This window comes from Phasianus colchicus, chromosome 14 (assembly GCF_987193195.1).
Source record: "Phasianus colchicus chromosome 14, bPhaCol1.hap1.1, whole genome shotgun sequence".
Classification (NCBI taxonomy): domain Eukaryota; kingdom Metazoa; phylum Chordata; class Aves; order Galliformes; family Phasianidae; genus Phasianus; species Phasianus colchicus.
In genome coordinates, this window is record NC_143449.1 from 6,046,414 (window position 1) to 6,060,268 (window position 13,855).

At 47.9% G+C, this 13,855-nt stretch overlaps 1 protein-coding gene across 2 annotated transcripts in view; it reads left to right on the top strand.

The window, feature by feature from the left end:
* The window catches only part of GAB3 (GRB2 associated binding protein 3), a 53,921-nt gene that overhangs the window by 24,706 nt on the left and 15,360 nt on the right, over window positions 1–13,855 (top strand). For both annotated transcript variants that reach the window (XM_031602756.2, XM_031602757.2), the window contains exon 2: window positions 9,649–9,952. In XM_031602756.2, coding sequence (XP_031458616.1) covers window positions 9,649–9,952 — 304 coding nt within the window. The remainder of the gene's footprint in view (window positions 1–9,648; window positions 9,953–13,855) is intronic.

Here is a 13,855-nt window from a genome sequence, read left to right on the forward strand (position 1 = left end):
TGGCCAGGGCCAGGAAGCCTCTCTGGGGCACCCTGGGCTCATGCCTGGTCTGGGTGCTGCTGTGGCACTCAGGCTTCCAGGCAAAGCTGCTGTTTGGCAAGTCTGGGGATTTCCTAGGAATAAATCATGGCACATAGTTGTTTTCAGAGCTGCTGTGATCAGAGTGCAAATCTGCAGCACGAAGGCACTCCAGAATTTGGAGCATTGAGGCGAAAGCATGCAACGTGCCAAATGTGATTGTTTTCCTTTCGCAGCCTGTTATATTCAGAGGCTGAGGAAATGATTTAATATTTCTGAACATGTTGTGATTTCATCGCTGGGTTTAGCAAGGGAAGTTTGAGAAGGCATGCAAATTAAGATAAACATTTAATACTCTCTTGGTGCTGGATTTGCCATGCTGCTTTCTGACTGTGTGGCTCAGGAGTTATAAATGAATAGCAGCACAATGCAGAGGTGCTGGCCAAGGGCACAGAGATGTCTTCACAATGAGCCAAGGCTGCAGCACTAACAGGGGTCTGAGGAAACTTAACTGATCTGCAGCTTGCAGCTTGAACATCCCACATCAGGAGGGGAGAAGAAAAAGAACTGAGAATGAAGGATGCAGGTTGGGAGCAGTGCCAGCTCTGGAGCACCTTGCTCCATGTGTCGATGTGAGGCTGGCAGAGAGCAAAGCAGCACAGTGAGAAAAAACGCGTGGGTCTGCAGAATTTCACAGGCAGCACCATCGTCCCACTGCAAAGCGAAGAAATGTGCAGCTTGCCCCAAAGCATGGGAAGTTTATACGATGGCTGTTTGGATACTGGGGCTGACTGGAGCCAGCTGACTTTGTGAAGCACACCTCGAGCTGTTGAGGTGCGAGCCCGCAGCATCGCCCTGCACACCCTGTTTGCTGGGAGGAGATGTGGGACGCAGCAGCAACAGAAGAACTTCGACAGCTCCGAGAGGATTCTTAAACAAACAAAAGAAAACCTGGCACGGGGAGCTCTGTTTATATTTTTCCTAACATTTATGTATTTTAAAATAAAAAATGATGGGCAGGAGATGTTGTGTGTTATGAGCCATATGAGCGATGACCACTTTTCCACAAACTAAGGAGAAAGAAAAAAATAATTCTAAAAATGTCTAAAAACCAGCTCAGTCTCCTGTGAAATGTAAAGCAGAGAAGATTAATTTAGGAGAGCTTTTAAAGAAGAAGGAAAACCAGTTCTTAAAATGCACCGCTTCCTAGCAGAATACTGAAGGGTAAACTAGCAATGTAGTTGATGGCAAGGCAGCTGAAAACAGAAGAACTGCAATCAAAATAGATGTCTAAACTCCCTAGCACTGGCTTTCTAATACTATACCTTGAAATGAGCGATTAGGTGAAAACCCAGCTGTCCTCATTCGTTGCTGTGCGGCTCAGCCTGGCCCAGCTCAGCCCCCACACACCCACAGCAAAAGAGCTCACCCCATGCATTTCAGCCCCATGTGTATCAGTTGGTTTCACCCACACACTTAGCATACCATTAAGTACAATTATGATTTTTACTACAGTGTGGGGCAGATAGCACCCAGCAGTAGGACGGCCTCTCCTGCTGTGATACAGAAGACATTTGCAGTCCAGCTGCAGAAAAGTTAGGGCTGGGGGCAGCCGGTGAGTAACACACAAACCCCAGGCTAGACCCACGAGGGGTGAGTTCGTTGTCTGATGTGGCTGATAGAAAGGCTGCTCATCGGTCCGAGGAAGATTTTCTTTATTCAGATAATTCCTTCAGCTCGTGTTTCCATTTTTGGGAATCTCTCAATTTCTCAGTGCTTCCTGTCAAGAGGAGGACCTGGCCCTCTCCAAGCAAGTGGGAGCTTTGCCATTTACTTCAATAGAGTCTAAATGTCATCTCAAAGGCCGGTGGCTCCCACGGGAAGGAGTGCAAGCCAGCACATAGATCCTAGCAGAGATCTCCAGTGTCTGAACAGCAGGGAGTGCACCAATCTACTGGGAACTAGTGCTCCTCACACAGCAGGGTTCAGAACTCTTCTGGGCACTGGTGGTTACTGCTGTGATGTTGGACCTCTCTCTTTTTCTATTTATCTCCATCCATGTGTACAGAAAGGTTGGTTCTTGTTTCCAGCGCTCTTGGCCTGCTCCCCAAAACAAGCCCTCCCACGCATGTGGCCTCCTCCCTACTCTGCTGCTGCCTCCTTCACTCTTCCTTTCTCCATTCTGGGAGAGAAATGGAATGCAAATGTCAAAACCTTTGCAGCATGAAGAGGGGAGTTTGATGCGGGTGCACAAACAGAGGGCCGAGATCTGGCCCACGGTGGATGTGGAGATGTGTCTGACACCAGCCCGTCCCTGCACTGAGCCATGCTGTCATTGTCGGGCAGAAGTGTTGCAGCGTAAACATCTGTGGCTTTCTTTCTGATCATGCCGGCCACTCTGGTTTTCTTCATCCGATCCAGTAGGGTGTTGTTAAAGAGTTACCAAAAAAAAAAAAACACCAAAAAATGGTGTTGTGGTCCCCTACTAAAAGAGTCACTTTGCCCAATTTCCTGTTTATGTTCCTTCTCTTCAGAGCCGTAGCATCATGTGAGCTCAGACAGTTATAGATAGGCTGCATGACTGTTGCTGACCTCACACCACATGTTCAGTTAACAAGGTGAAACAGCAAAATTTGTTCTGTTTGTGTAAAAATACTAAGAAAACTGCCAGTTCTCAGTAGAAGAGAAGAGAGGGACTCCAGATAGCCAGAGGCAGGGTGCAATCTCCAGGCTTGAGGAACCTGCAGCTCCTTCTGTGCTCTAACTGCTTTGCACATCTGTATTTACATTGTGCTGGTGACTTACAAGGAAGGGGATTAGCCCCAAGTTGAGTTTTTCTTTCTTTAGCAGGGGAGTTTTGGAGCTCTTCCATAAAAGCTATTAGTTTAGCAAATTTGCTCAAAATTTGTTCAAAGTTCAGTCTCTTCACTGTATACATTCTGCTGTGTTTGCTTCCAAAAATAACCAGGAAGTCCCTTGACTTGAGTATCTTCAGCCATCCAGCAGATGATCGTACTCCCTGAACAACCTGCAGGCAGCCTTACTTGTAGTAAGATTTCAAGGATCCACACACAGCCTTGTAAAAATCCTTTCAGATTGAGCAAGAGTTTTGGATTAAAGCCTTTCCAAGAACTTGAACTTACCTCTAGGCAAGATGCTATCTTATTATTGTGTTGGTATTAAAGAATTTATTACAAACAAGTCAGAAAGATCTGAAAGGTTTCCAGGCTTTTACATAAGTTTTATGCAGGTAGTTTTCATACAGCTGTAGGAATCCCTGCTGTGCTGCGTGAGGTTTCAGTGGCCCCTTTCCTGCTGACAGAAAATGAAATTTTTGATGTTAAACCCAGGAGGGCCTGTGGCAATGTGTTGGTTTCTCCTTTCTCCCTGTTCTTAACTCATTTCTGCAAAAAGACCCAGCCCTACGCATCGCGAGAAACCAGGATTCTGCTTTGCAGCTGGTGAAGGAGTGGCAGTAAGCCAGAGCAGTGGGTTGCTACCACACGGGTAAATAAGGATTTCAGAAGGAAGAGCTGCACCGCAGACTGCCCAAAGGCAAACAACAGACAGGTGTGAGTGCACAGCTCCAATGTGCAGGCAGGTGTGCTGAGCATCAGGAGTGCAGCGTGGCTCTGGGAGCAGGTGTACCCATGGCAGGTGAACTGGTCAATGCACATGTGCTGTGTAACAACCCTGTACCAGCTGTCAAGTGCTTCAGGACTCAAGGTGAAAGAAAGCACTCTAGAAATTCAAGCTGTGTTCAGGATGATAATAATAATGTCATTTTAGATGCTGCACATAAGAGTGCTGTGAAGGAATATGGAACTAAAACTCTTGGCTGGCTGGTGAGGCTGTAAACATCCTCGTGTGAAGGGCCCAGCCTGTGAGTCTTCACTGTCAGGGAGCTTAACTGCCTGCAGAAACAGAGCAACAGCCAGGAGGTGTCATCTGGGGGGCAGTGAGGAGGGATGAGTGCTTTGCCGAGCCTGCCCTCGGGAAGGAAGAAGCGTGCCCCAGCCGAGAGGAGAGCCTTGGTGGGAATAGGTGCTTCAGTGTCTTTAAACCAAGCCTGATCACTGTGGGACTGTCTTCTATTGCTGGCATGCCTCCTCTGAACCACATGCGTGACATCTCTGTCAGATGTGAAAAACAGACAAAATGAGAAGATGGAGAGAGCACAGGGATTATAGTAGGACAGGGTCTGACTGCTGTCCACAGGCAGGGGCAGGGCACAGGGAGGCTGCCTTTGGCTCTGGCTAGCCCCTCGTAGGGCCATCAAGACAAGTGAGAGGCTGCTGTGAGTGATGGCAGCCCAGGCACAGTCCCACCTGTAGGCACAGACACCTCTTCCTAAAAGCACATGAAACTGTCTCCCCTGCCGCATTGATCCCAGTGAAACACAGACGGACACATTGGTGGAATTACTTTCTGTATTTATGAGTGGTGTCATTTTGAATTTTGCTTTCAGAACTTGTTTTCTTATCTTCTACAAGGTTTCTAAGAACTTGAACCTCCCAAGTTTCAAGGTTGCTATGCCTTTGACCCTCTGAACCCAAGTAGACCAATTTGCTTTACAAAGAATCTGCATGTTTATCAAACAGCAGTGACTCATTGTGTTGCAGATGTTTCCATATGTAAAGCACCATAAATATCATGGATTGGGATGTGGACCAGGCAGTGGGAATATGTGTAGGTTAGCAGGCAACATTTGAGTCTGGGTCTTTTTCTTCGTTATTTCAGTGTGTGTCATTTTTTCTACACAAACCACAGGCTCCTTTTTATGAGAAACAGCAACAAAGGAAAGCTCCCTGGTTCTGAAGGACGTCACTGTCGATGCTTTATTACGAAGCTTTCACTGTACTTACAGTGCAGGAAATTTTTAGGTTTGCATTTTTAGTCAATGAATGTATTTGTACCACCTTGCAAGGAAGAAGGTATTTCCCCTTACACTTCACACCTGTGGCATCTCCTCCGAAGGGAGCTCATGCTGCCTTTCCTGAAATAAGATTCATTTAGAGTCATAGTGAAACTACCACAAGCAGATAGACAAGTGACTCAGTAAGTGAGTCACGACTTAGCAGATAGAAATAGAGTGTTAGACAGTAGTCTGTCCCAAAATCATCGCATTATGGTCCAAACTGCATTACCAACCTGTGCCGAGAGCTGCTGGGAGTCCAGCTCTCAAAGACATGGCTTGGCACAGCCAAGAAGGAACCAGCCTTTGGGAGCATCGGCAGTGGCCAGCTAATGGAGAAAAACTGCTGCAGAAAATGTCTCTTTCTGCTCTAGAGGTCACATTAGTGCTGCTCGCTGATGGAGGCGGAGGAAGCTCCCAAAGGAGGAGTATTCCTCACTGAAATTGAATATATATTGATTTTTCTTTCCCATCCATAAACTGTGAGTTTCAGCCTCTCACTGCTGAAGAAGGTGGTAACTTCAGAGCAGAAAATAGGAGGAAACAGCAAGCAAGAGAGACAAAACCCAGGCTGAGCCTGTGGGTGATGGGCAGTGAGCTCAGCTGTCCTCAGCAAAGGGGCACACAGGCAGTCTCATTAAGGAGATTTATTATGCAGTGCTGATGGGATCCGCCACCCAACAGCCAGGACTGAAATAGCAGAGCCGTCGCTCCAGCTGGGGAAAGGCTGGGCGGTTTAAGAGGTCTTCTTCATCTCAGATTTCCGCAAGCGAGCTAATTGCCCAGGAGGGCAGGCAGACAGTCTTTGCTCCTGCAAAGTCTGGCAGGAGGAGCTCCCAGCGGCATCCTGGGCTCCTGGAGGATGAGGATTCTGTGGTGAGCTGGTTTGACCCTTCCTGGTACTCTGCCCTGTAGGTGGGCAGCTCCAACCCTGCTGTTCAGAAGGCAGTCTGTATATGAATTTTGACTTCCTCTTTGAAATCATTTATAGGAAATGTTATCAAGTTCCACCTCTTTTTTTCCCCTTAAAATAAGACAACTAAAAGTAATTCTTTGAAATGTTCTGTCCCAAATGCTGGCACTGCTGCAGGACAGTCACCCCATGGTTTTGCTGGCGGCCATCCCCAGGGATACCCTGTGGTTTGGCCTCAGAGGGTGTGTGGCTTAAAGCCAGCCCCGCTGTCCTGCTCCCCACTGAGCCCTTGGCCTTTTTTCCACTGGACCTTTATGTGGGACTGCATGCTACCAGCACGTGGCTGCTGCTCATCCTGCTGCCCTCGCCATCCCTGTGGCTTTGCTCTGTACAGTAAAGATTATCCTCATGGGGGAGTCATGAGCATTAACTTAGCTGGTAAAGAACATCAAGGTTTTTGGCTATTTTGTGTTTTGTTATTATAACCAGAAAAAAAATCAGAAACTTGCAGGCCAGATAATATTTCAAGCCAGTTTACCTTGTGCAGCGTATACGTGCTCAGACACCAGTTATCTCACACAAACACATGCTCCCTGGCAGGAGGTAAGCAGCCTTGGCTGAAGCCCTCCTGTGCCGGCTCCCAGCTCCCATTCTCCCCTGTTTACCAGCTGGCTGGTGGTAAAAACCTCGCAGGTTTGCTTGTGGCCTGTTTTATCTGGCACTGCCTCCAGCACTCCTGCACAGCAGCTGCCCATGTGCAGCAGCAGCCTGTGTTCAGCTCCATGCTGGAGACAACAGGGTGTGTAGGCAGCTATCACTTTCTTAAAATCCCTCCCAAAATGAAACAGAGCCACTCCTCTCCCCTCTAGAAACAGCTCTGCCACATCTGAAGTGAGAAATTCAGAAGTATAAAGAAAACACTGCTAGTCTGTGCTGACCCGAGCCACGGGCTGGCACCCAACCAGCGCCGCCGCAAGCTCCGGCTTCCTTTTGGCACCGAACACTCCCACTTATGAAGGGCAAATGAAAATTGTTCTGGATTGGCACTGGCTCTTGTCTGATTACAGCTGTGCTGTTCTGATACAGCCTTCTCACAAGCAGCGCTGCCCAGGACGGAGGAGCACAGCCGTGGTGTGGGGCAGCCTCATCTGGGCTGAGGGATGAGGATGAGGAGGAAGGCTCATGCTGCTCCACACCATGTCCTGCTCCATGGGACAGGTCACAGCAAAAAACCAGGCCAGGCAGCATCTAGATAAGCAAAAATGGTTTGAAGCACAAATCTTGCAAGTAGAGCTTGGTGAAAGCTTCAGGATGGAAATGAGCTATTTTGGGGAAGAGAGTGGTAGGACTAAGAATGTAAAATAGAGTGAGAAGTGGAAGAGACGGTGCCCACCCTGCAGTGAGGGATTCACCAGTTTCTGTTGGTTTTGCTCCCTTGGCAACAGGTACAAAGCAGCCCCCAGCAAAGTCCTCATTAGCTCACCCTCCCCTTGCACCCACACTGATTTAATTTTTTCCACCCAGCCCTATCCTCTGACTGACCACACGTGATAACCAGTTTCTCACGCAGCATCAGTGCCGCTCTCCTCTCCCAGCAGGGTGAGCACCAGGCAGCCCCCTACCTCCACTCACTGCTCCCATCAGCCTGCTCAGGCGATCTGCCTGCAAGGAGCAGGACATCAGGCTGCCTTTTGGCTTGCACAATGCACAGCTGTGGCTTTTGGCTCTCCTACTGGTTGCCCAGGTTCTTCTGAATCCTACAGGCCTTTAGACTCACTAAATCTTCCTCCAAAGGTATTTCTCTTCTTGTTGCTTAGGGGTGAGAATGTGCTAGGAGAGCTGACCTGGCTGTCCTGGTACATCTGCAGGGTGTGCATGAAGCATGCACGGTGCTTGGATTGAGGGTGGTGGAGATGTGAACTCCATCTGGGACTGTACAAAGCAAGATGCCTGCTGAGCTGTGCCCCACTGTTGGAATTAGCTACTCAAGGAAGCTTTTTCTCTGTAAACACTTCTTTCTTTGCTTCCTTTTATTTTTGGGTGGGGGAGCGTTTTTTTTTCTTGGCTCCCACACAATCTGTCATGCAACTTGGGTGATGATCAGTAATCTGATGTTACCTCTAGCTAATTCCAGCAGAGACTAAATCCCTTTCAAACCTGGTCAGGTCATAAATTTGCTTTGTTCAATACTTTGCACTTCAGTTCTGCTTCGTGTCTGTTCCAATACAACCTCTCCTTTGAGAGCCACTCCTTTCCCTAGGCTGCTGCGCATTCATTCAGCCTTGCAAGAGCTCTAAATACTGCAGCCTCTGGTCCCTGGATGATGTTTTTGATTTGTCCTTTGCTTTCAAAATAGATTAAAGAACTGCCAAGCTGAGTAGATATATTTATAGATAAAATATTGTGTGAGTATGAAAACACTGAAAAGCTTTGCCCTGCAAGAAAGCCTCTTGAGTAGAAAAAAAACCAACCACTTTTTCTTGACTAATGGCTATTTTTTGTTGATTGTTTTCACCATCACTGTATCCACAGGAACTGTAGGTGAAATGTGTAGTGCTGATCCCTGAGTGTCCCAGTAAGAACATGTACATGTTAGTGAAAACATCCTGAAATCAGCTGTTTTGCATCAAGGCCAGATGGTTGAATCTGACAGTTTAAAAATGGTCACTCTGAAAAACAAGTGTGAATTTGAACCCAGGCTGTTGTTGCCCAGGTCTGTGTTGTGATGAGTCCCTTTGCAGTGAGCGCATGAATAACGCTCAGGCAGGGAGGTGGTCCTGGTTGTTCAGATGTTTCCTTGTAGAACTTGGAACTACTGCAGCAATTGGAGCAGCCAGGGCTGTATGGTGCCTGCGCACCTGAATGGCGTGTGAGCCCCTTCACCCCCATGGAGCCAGAGGCTCCAATGCCATTTGTATGGAGTTGGATGGGGGGAAGCTCCAGCACCTTGTTTCAGCTTTCCTCTGCAGAGCTGAGCTCAGGGTGGATTCCTTCTGGCCCTTGAAGTAAGCGTGTTGGTGACAGCTCTAATCAACACGGGGACACTTACAGTGCTGATGAGCTAAAACAGCTGCTGCAAAAGTGGGGAATGTTATTTTGTTCCTAGAAACTTGCATGTGGCTTAGTGAAGTGATGCAGCATCTTTGTCCTCCAAGAGCTTCATTTAAGCCTGTACAGGATCCATATCTTCAGCCATAGCAGCTAAGGAGGCACTGGTGCTGACAAGGCTTGATTCAGGTTAAGTGTCACTGGAAGCAGCATCTGTGTAAGCAGATGCTGTTCTACAATGTTTGGGAGGTTCTTGTTTAACTTCTTAGCACTACAGCTCCCCTAAGGTTAGTTCTGGGCTTCCAGATGTAGCTGACAGCTCATTAACAGGTTTTTACTGCCCCTGGAAACCAGCAGGTCACCTGGAGGCCTCACTTTGGGCAGGAGGTTCTTGTTGCCAGGTGTTAGCTTATGTGCTACAGCATGCGGGGTGGACCCAGATGTTTTCACTTCACAGAGGGAAATGCATTATCTCTTCCTGGTTCACCCACAGCAGCTAAAGGCAGGTGAAGCATTAGAAGAGCTGTACCATGCTGGCAGGCTGAGGGGGAGAGGAGGGAGAAGCCTTGTTCCTCATGGTCTCCCACCTGACAGCCCTCTGCCTCCTACCACAAACACAAGCTGATAGTAAGCACTTTGGATGGAAGTCACACTTCAGCCAGCTTAATAAAACAGTCCTGAAACCTGAGAGAAAAACAGGTGTGTGTGCGATTGCTGTGTTGCACTAACGGGGCCCTGTCTGTGCTGCCTGCAGGCCTGGCGGAAGCGCTGGTTCGTGCTGCGCAGAGGGCGCATGAGTGGCAACCCAGACGTGCTGGAGTACTACAGGAACAGCCACTCCAAGAAGCCCATCCGCATCATCGACCTCAATGAGTGCGAGGTGCTGAAGCACTCGGGGCCCAACTTCATCAAGAAGGAGTTCCAGAACAACTTCGTCTTCATCGTGAGAACCACCTACCGCACCTTCTACCTGGTGGCCAAAACTGAGGAGGAGATGCAAATCTGGGTGCGCAACATCAGCCAGATCTGCAACTTTGGGCATTTAGAAGATGGCACAGGTAGGATCATGCTTGTCTTGGGGGCTGGAGGATGTCGTGGGTTTGGGCTCTTCCATAGCATTGCTTGGGGAAAAAGGAAAGGTAGACCGTGGAGCAGCTCTGAGGTGGTGCTAGACCCTGATTTGAAGATTATCAGGGATCTGGCTTCTGCTGGGTGGAAATAATAGTTGGCCACTCGGTCTCACATCGATGAAGCAATTTCTGCTAGAATAAACATCAGGCCTTTAATAAGAAAAGGTACTGTTTATGTGAAAAGCTGACTGTTATCTTCTGGGGCCATTTATTTCATTACACGTCCCATATTTATTTAGTTTGGCTTAATGCAAGACACCTGTTCCTGGAAAGTGTCCTGCAAAACTTGCATTTTCTCAGGCTTTGTTGGATGTGGAAAGTGCACGGATTTGGGTGTCTATGTACACATAGCTCAGTATTTTTGTCATTGATTTATCTTTGTCTATTAATGAGAAGAAAAATAAAGCAAAGGCAGAGGACAGAAGAGCACTGGGAGAATATGCCTAGACTGAAGAGATGGTCCTTCTGTGCTGCACGAAGCCGGCCTGTTCTGCCAGGCCCTGTGCCTGTGTGTAGGCAGTAGGGTGAGTTTCTTGGGAAGCTTCCAGGAGTTAACCACTCCAAGATGGATCTAGCCAGTAATTAAAGCCGGGACCTGTGTCATCGTTAACCTGCCTCTCGAACAAGAAAACTGGGCTCAGATAACAACAATCTGTCTTTCCCTTGACATTTCCAAGGGGCAGATACGGCAGCAATTTGAGAGCTTTGTAGGAAGTGAGTCACAATAAAGTCCTTTGCTGTGATAAAAGCTAGCAGAAGAGCAAAAAGGGTGGTGATGGAGAGACCTTTGGAGTTATCCAAGATAACTCAAAGGGCAGAAATATATTTAGGGGTGTCACAGCGTGACTGGGCAGACTGTCCTGCCCTGGTCCATGTGCTAATCCTGGTGATTGCAATTGCTGCATGGACATACCACTACCTGGTAGCAAGAGGAAGCAAAAGGTAATGAGATGTTTTGTTTTAACCTGTTCCAGTTCCTGGTCTTCTTTAATAACTTTTTCAGTAGTTCATTCTGAGGGGAAATGGGAATGGGAAGAGCTCTACAGTGTTCCTGTTATAAACTGATGTCTGCTGTCTTTAATCTTTAATCTTAGAGACCTCTAGGAAATCTTTTTGTGCCACTAGAACTTGCAAATTTGAGCTGTGGCCTTTTGTGATAGCAGTCAGTAGTCCTTCCAAGCTGGGTAACCAGGGACCAATAAGGAATCCACTCCTACTCATCTGCCCTTGTTGAAACGAAGATGTTGCTCTTGTGTTGTTGCTTTTGCTGCAATATTATGTGGGTTATAATTTTTACCAATTAGTCTAAAATGATGTCAAGTCTTTTCGTGCAAAATAAAGAAAACAAATGCATTTCTTCATCTCTCAAATGTGCATTCAGACTTCTGGCAGAGTACTGAGGATATGCACATGGAGATGTGATCTGTGGCAGGGGAGCTAAGGCTGTATCTGGAATAGATGTATTTTTGCTGGAAAACTTTATTGTTATTCTGGTAGAGCATAACATTCCCTGCACAATGGTTGCACGTGGGCAGTACTGGCACTATCACACGGTATTATTTCTCTCCCAGTGAAGACCACCAATGTAGTTGTTGATGGACCAAAAGTGACAGCCTTTGCTCTGGCAGGCCGGAAGGCTGGCATCCTTGCTTTCTGCTCTGTTCCTCGAGGCAAATATCCCCCACAGTGCAGAGCATTTGCTTGGGTCATTATGAAGTATGGCATCTGAAGCTGCAGCCTGCATCGCAGACAGTGCAAACAGAGCTTCCAGGCGTGCACCTCCATATCTCTAACGGCAAGCAGCTAATTTATCCTGCAGTTCCTGTTGATGTGGTTGGGTCTGGGGTGTGTTTGAGTCAGGCCACAGGGCACGTTCAGATCCTATTCCTGCCCTCTGATTTAAGTCTGCATATTTCCACAGGTTGCACAGTACATCTCAAATAGATAATTGCTCCTTTTTTTCTGGAAGCACCTAAATCCCCCAAGAGTCTGTAGGTTCAAACAAATTACCCTTAAAAATTAGCATAAGAAGAGAAAACTCTATTAAATGCCTTATACTTTTTTAACACGAATGCTACTGTTACAAAAATAATAGTCTCTAAAATGAATCATCAAAAGAAAGACACATCCATTGCAGGAAATTTTAATAAGCTGTTCAGTGTATTAAAATGACTATCAAAGCCAATATTATATTATGAAATCAATCACTCTCAATCCTCTCATCTTTCTCAAAATCTCCTTTGAGACTGACTCTGAGGCCAATCCCAAACCTAATGCTTTCTCTGCTTAATGCACAGAGTGCAGCAGGGTGTGGGCAGTGACTCAGTCCCAACCACCACCCAGTTCTCAGCCCTTCCAGCAGCAGGGAAGCCAGACTCAGAGTCAGGCCTTCTTCACTAGTGGCCTCTGGTTTGGCATTTAAGCAGCCAGACCAAAGCTATCAAAACCTCTGCTGGTCCCGTCAGGAAAATCTTGTAGTCAACATGAGCCAGTGGAGAGGAAGCATGAGCTCCAGCAGCTGTCAGGAAGCACCTGGGCAGGCAGCAGGCACCCAGGCCAGCAGCCACCGTCACCCCACAGCACTGCTGGATGCCATGTGAGGCTGGCACCATCTCTGGGAGGCACTGCAGGAGGAAGAGCCTCCACTTCATGGTTTGGGATGAGATGGGGTGGCCAGGGAACTGCATGGCTACCTGATATCTCATACGCATACTGAAACTGGTGGATGCAACGCAGTATAGCAGCTTCTGATGGGAGAAAGCTGATTTTCATTTCATTATCATTATGATGCCATTCTTTAAAGACTATAGCTGTGCATAAAGTGCTCCCCAGGGCCACACGTTGGCAGGCAGCTCCAAAGCCCAAGAAGGACATTTTGTCTTGGATTTCCTCTTCATTTCTTCCATGGGCTTCAGGTATTGCTCTACAGTCCATGTGAATGCCTTGCCTCCTTCCCTGTGCAGTCCTTATGTTTCCTACTCATCTCCAGTTGCTCTGCCTTCTCTGACAGCAGCCAGAACCACACTGGGGCCTGATGTCCAGTCAGCAGCATCCCTTGAAGCAATTGTTTACCCCATGTTCCCCTGGGCTGCTGGTGCTTGGATGGTAGCATTTCCGCTCCTCTACCCAACCCACTGCTCCCTCACCTCTCTATGGCTCTGGTCACTCTTGCTTGCACCCATATTTGCACATGGCTGGGACCTTCTCCCTTCCTGCTCCTCTCTGATGGTTTCTTTGCTTCTTTTTAACCTTGCCAGGACAGAGTGCTAGTTTGACTCACCAGTACCTTGCTGCAGCCACTCTGGGAATATCTCAGCCAGTCAAAGCAGCGTGCTGGCAGCATGGAAAACCAGAAGCTCTGTTCCCCAAAGAATCATGCTCTCCTTGCAGAAATGCTTTCCCCTTAAGGTCACTGCTTTATTTCCCCCCTCTACTCCCGTACAAAACAAGCAGGGCAGTGCCTGGCTCTTGAGTGGAGTCAAGGGGAAGTGTGACTGCTCCTCCCAGGCCTCCTCTGTGGGAGGAAATCCCTCCCAGGCCTCCTCAAGGCTGCTCTTTCATGTCAGCCATTGCAGCGTTTCCACCTCCATGCAGCCTGGTGTGGGGGATGCTGCACATAGGGACCCCCCCCACATTCACTGTGTCCTCATGCTGCCATTGCTCAATGACTATTTTGGGGCTGCTGCCTGAAACAGAAAGCTTTTCCCTCCTGCTATTTCAAGCAATGGCCCTGCATTGATAGACAGAGCATCCTTTGCAGCATCTTTGTCAATACAAGGCAGCAAATTTGGGGCTATGACCCACCAAAACAGCTACTTTGGCAGATGAGGC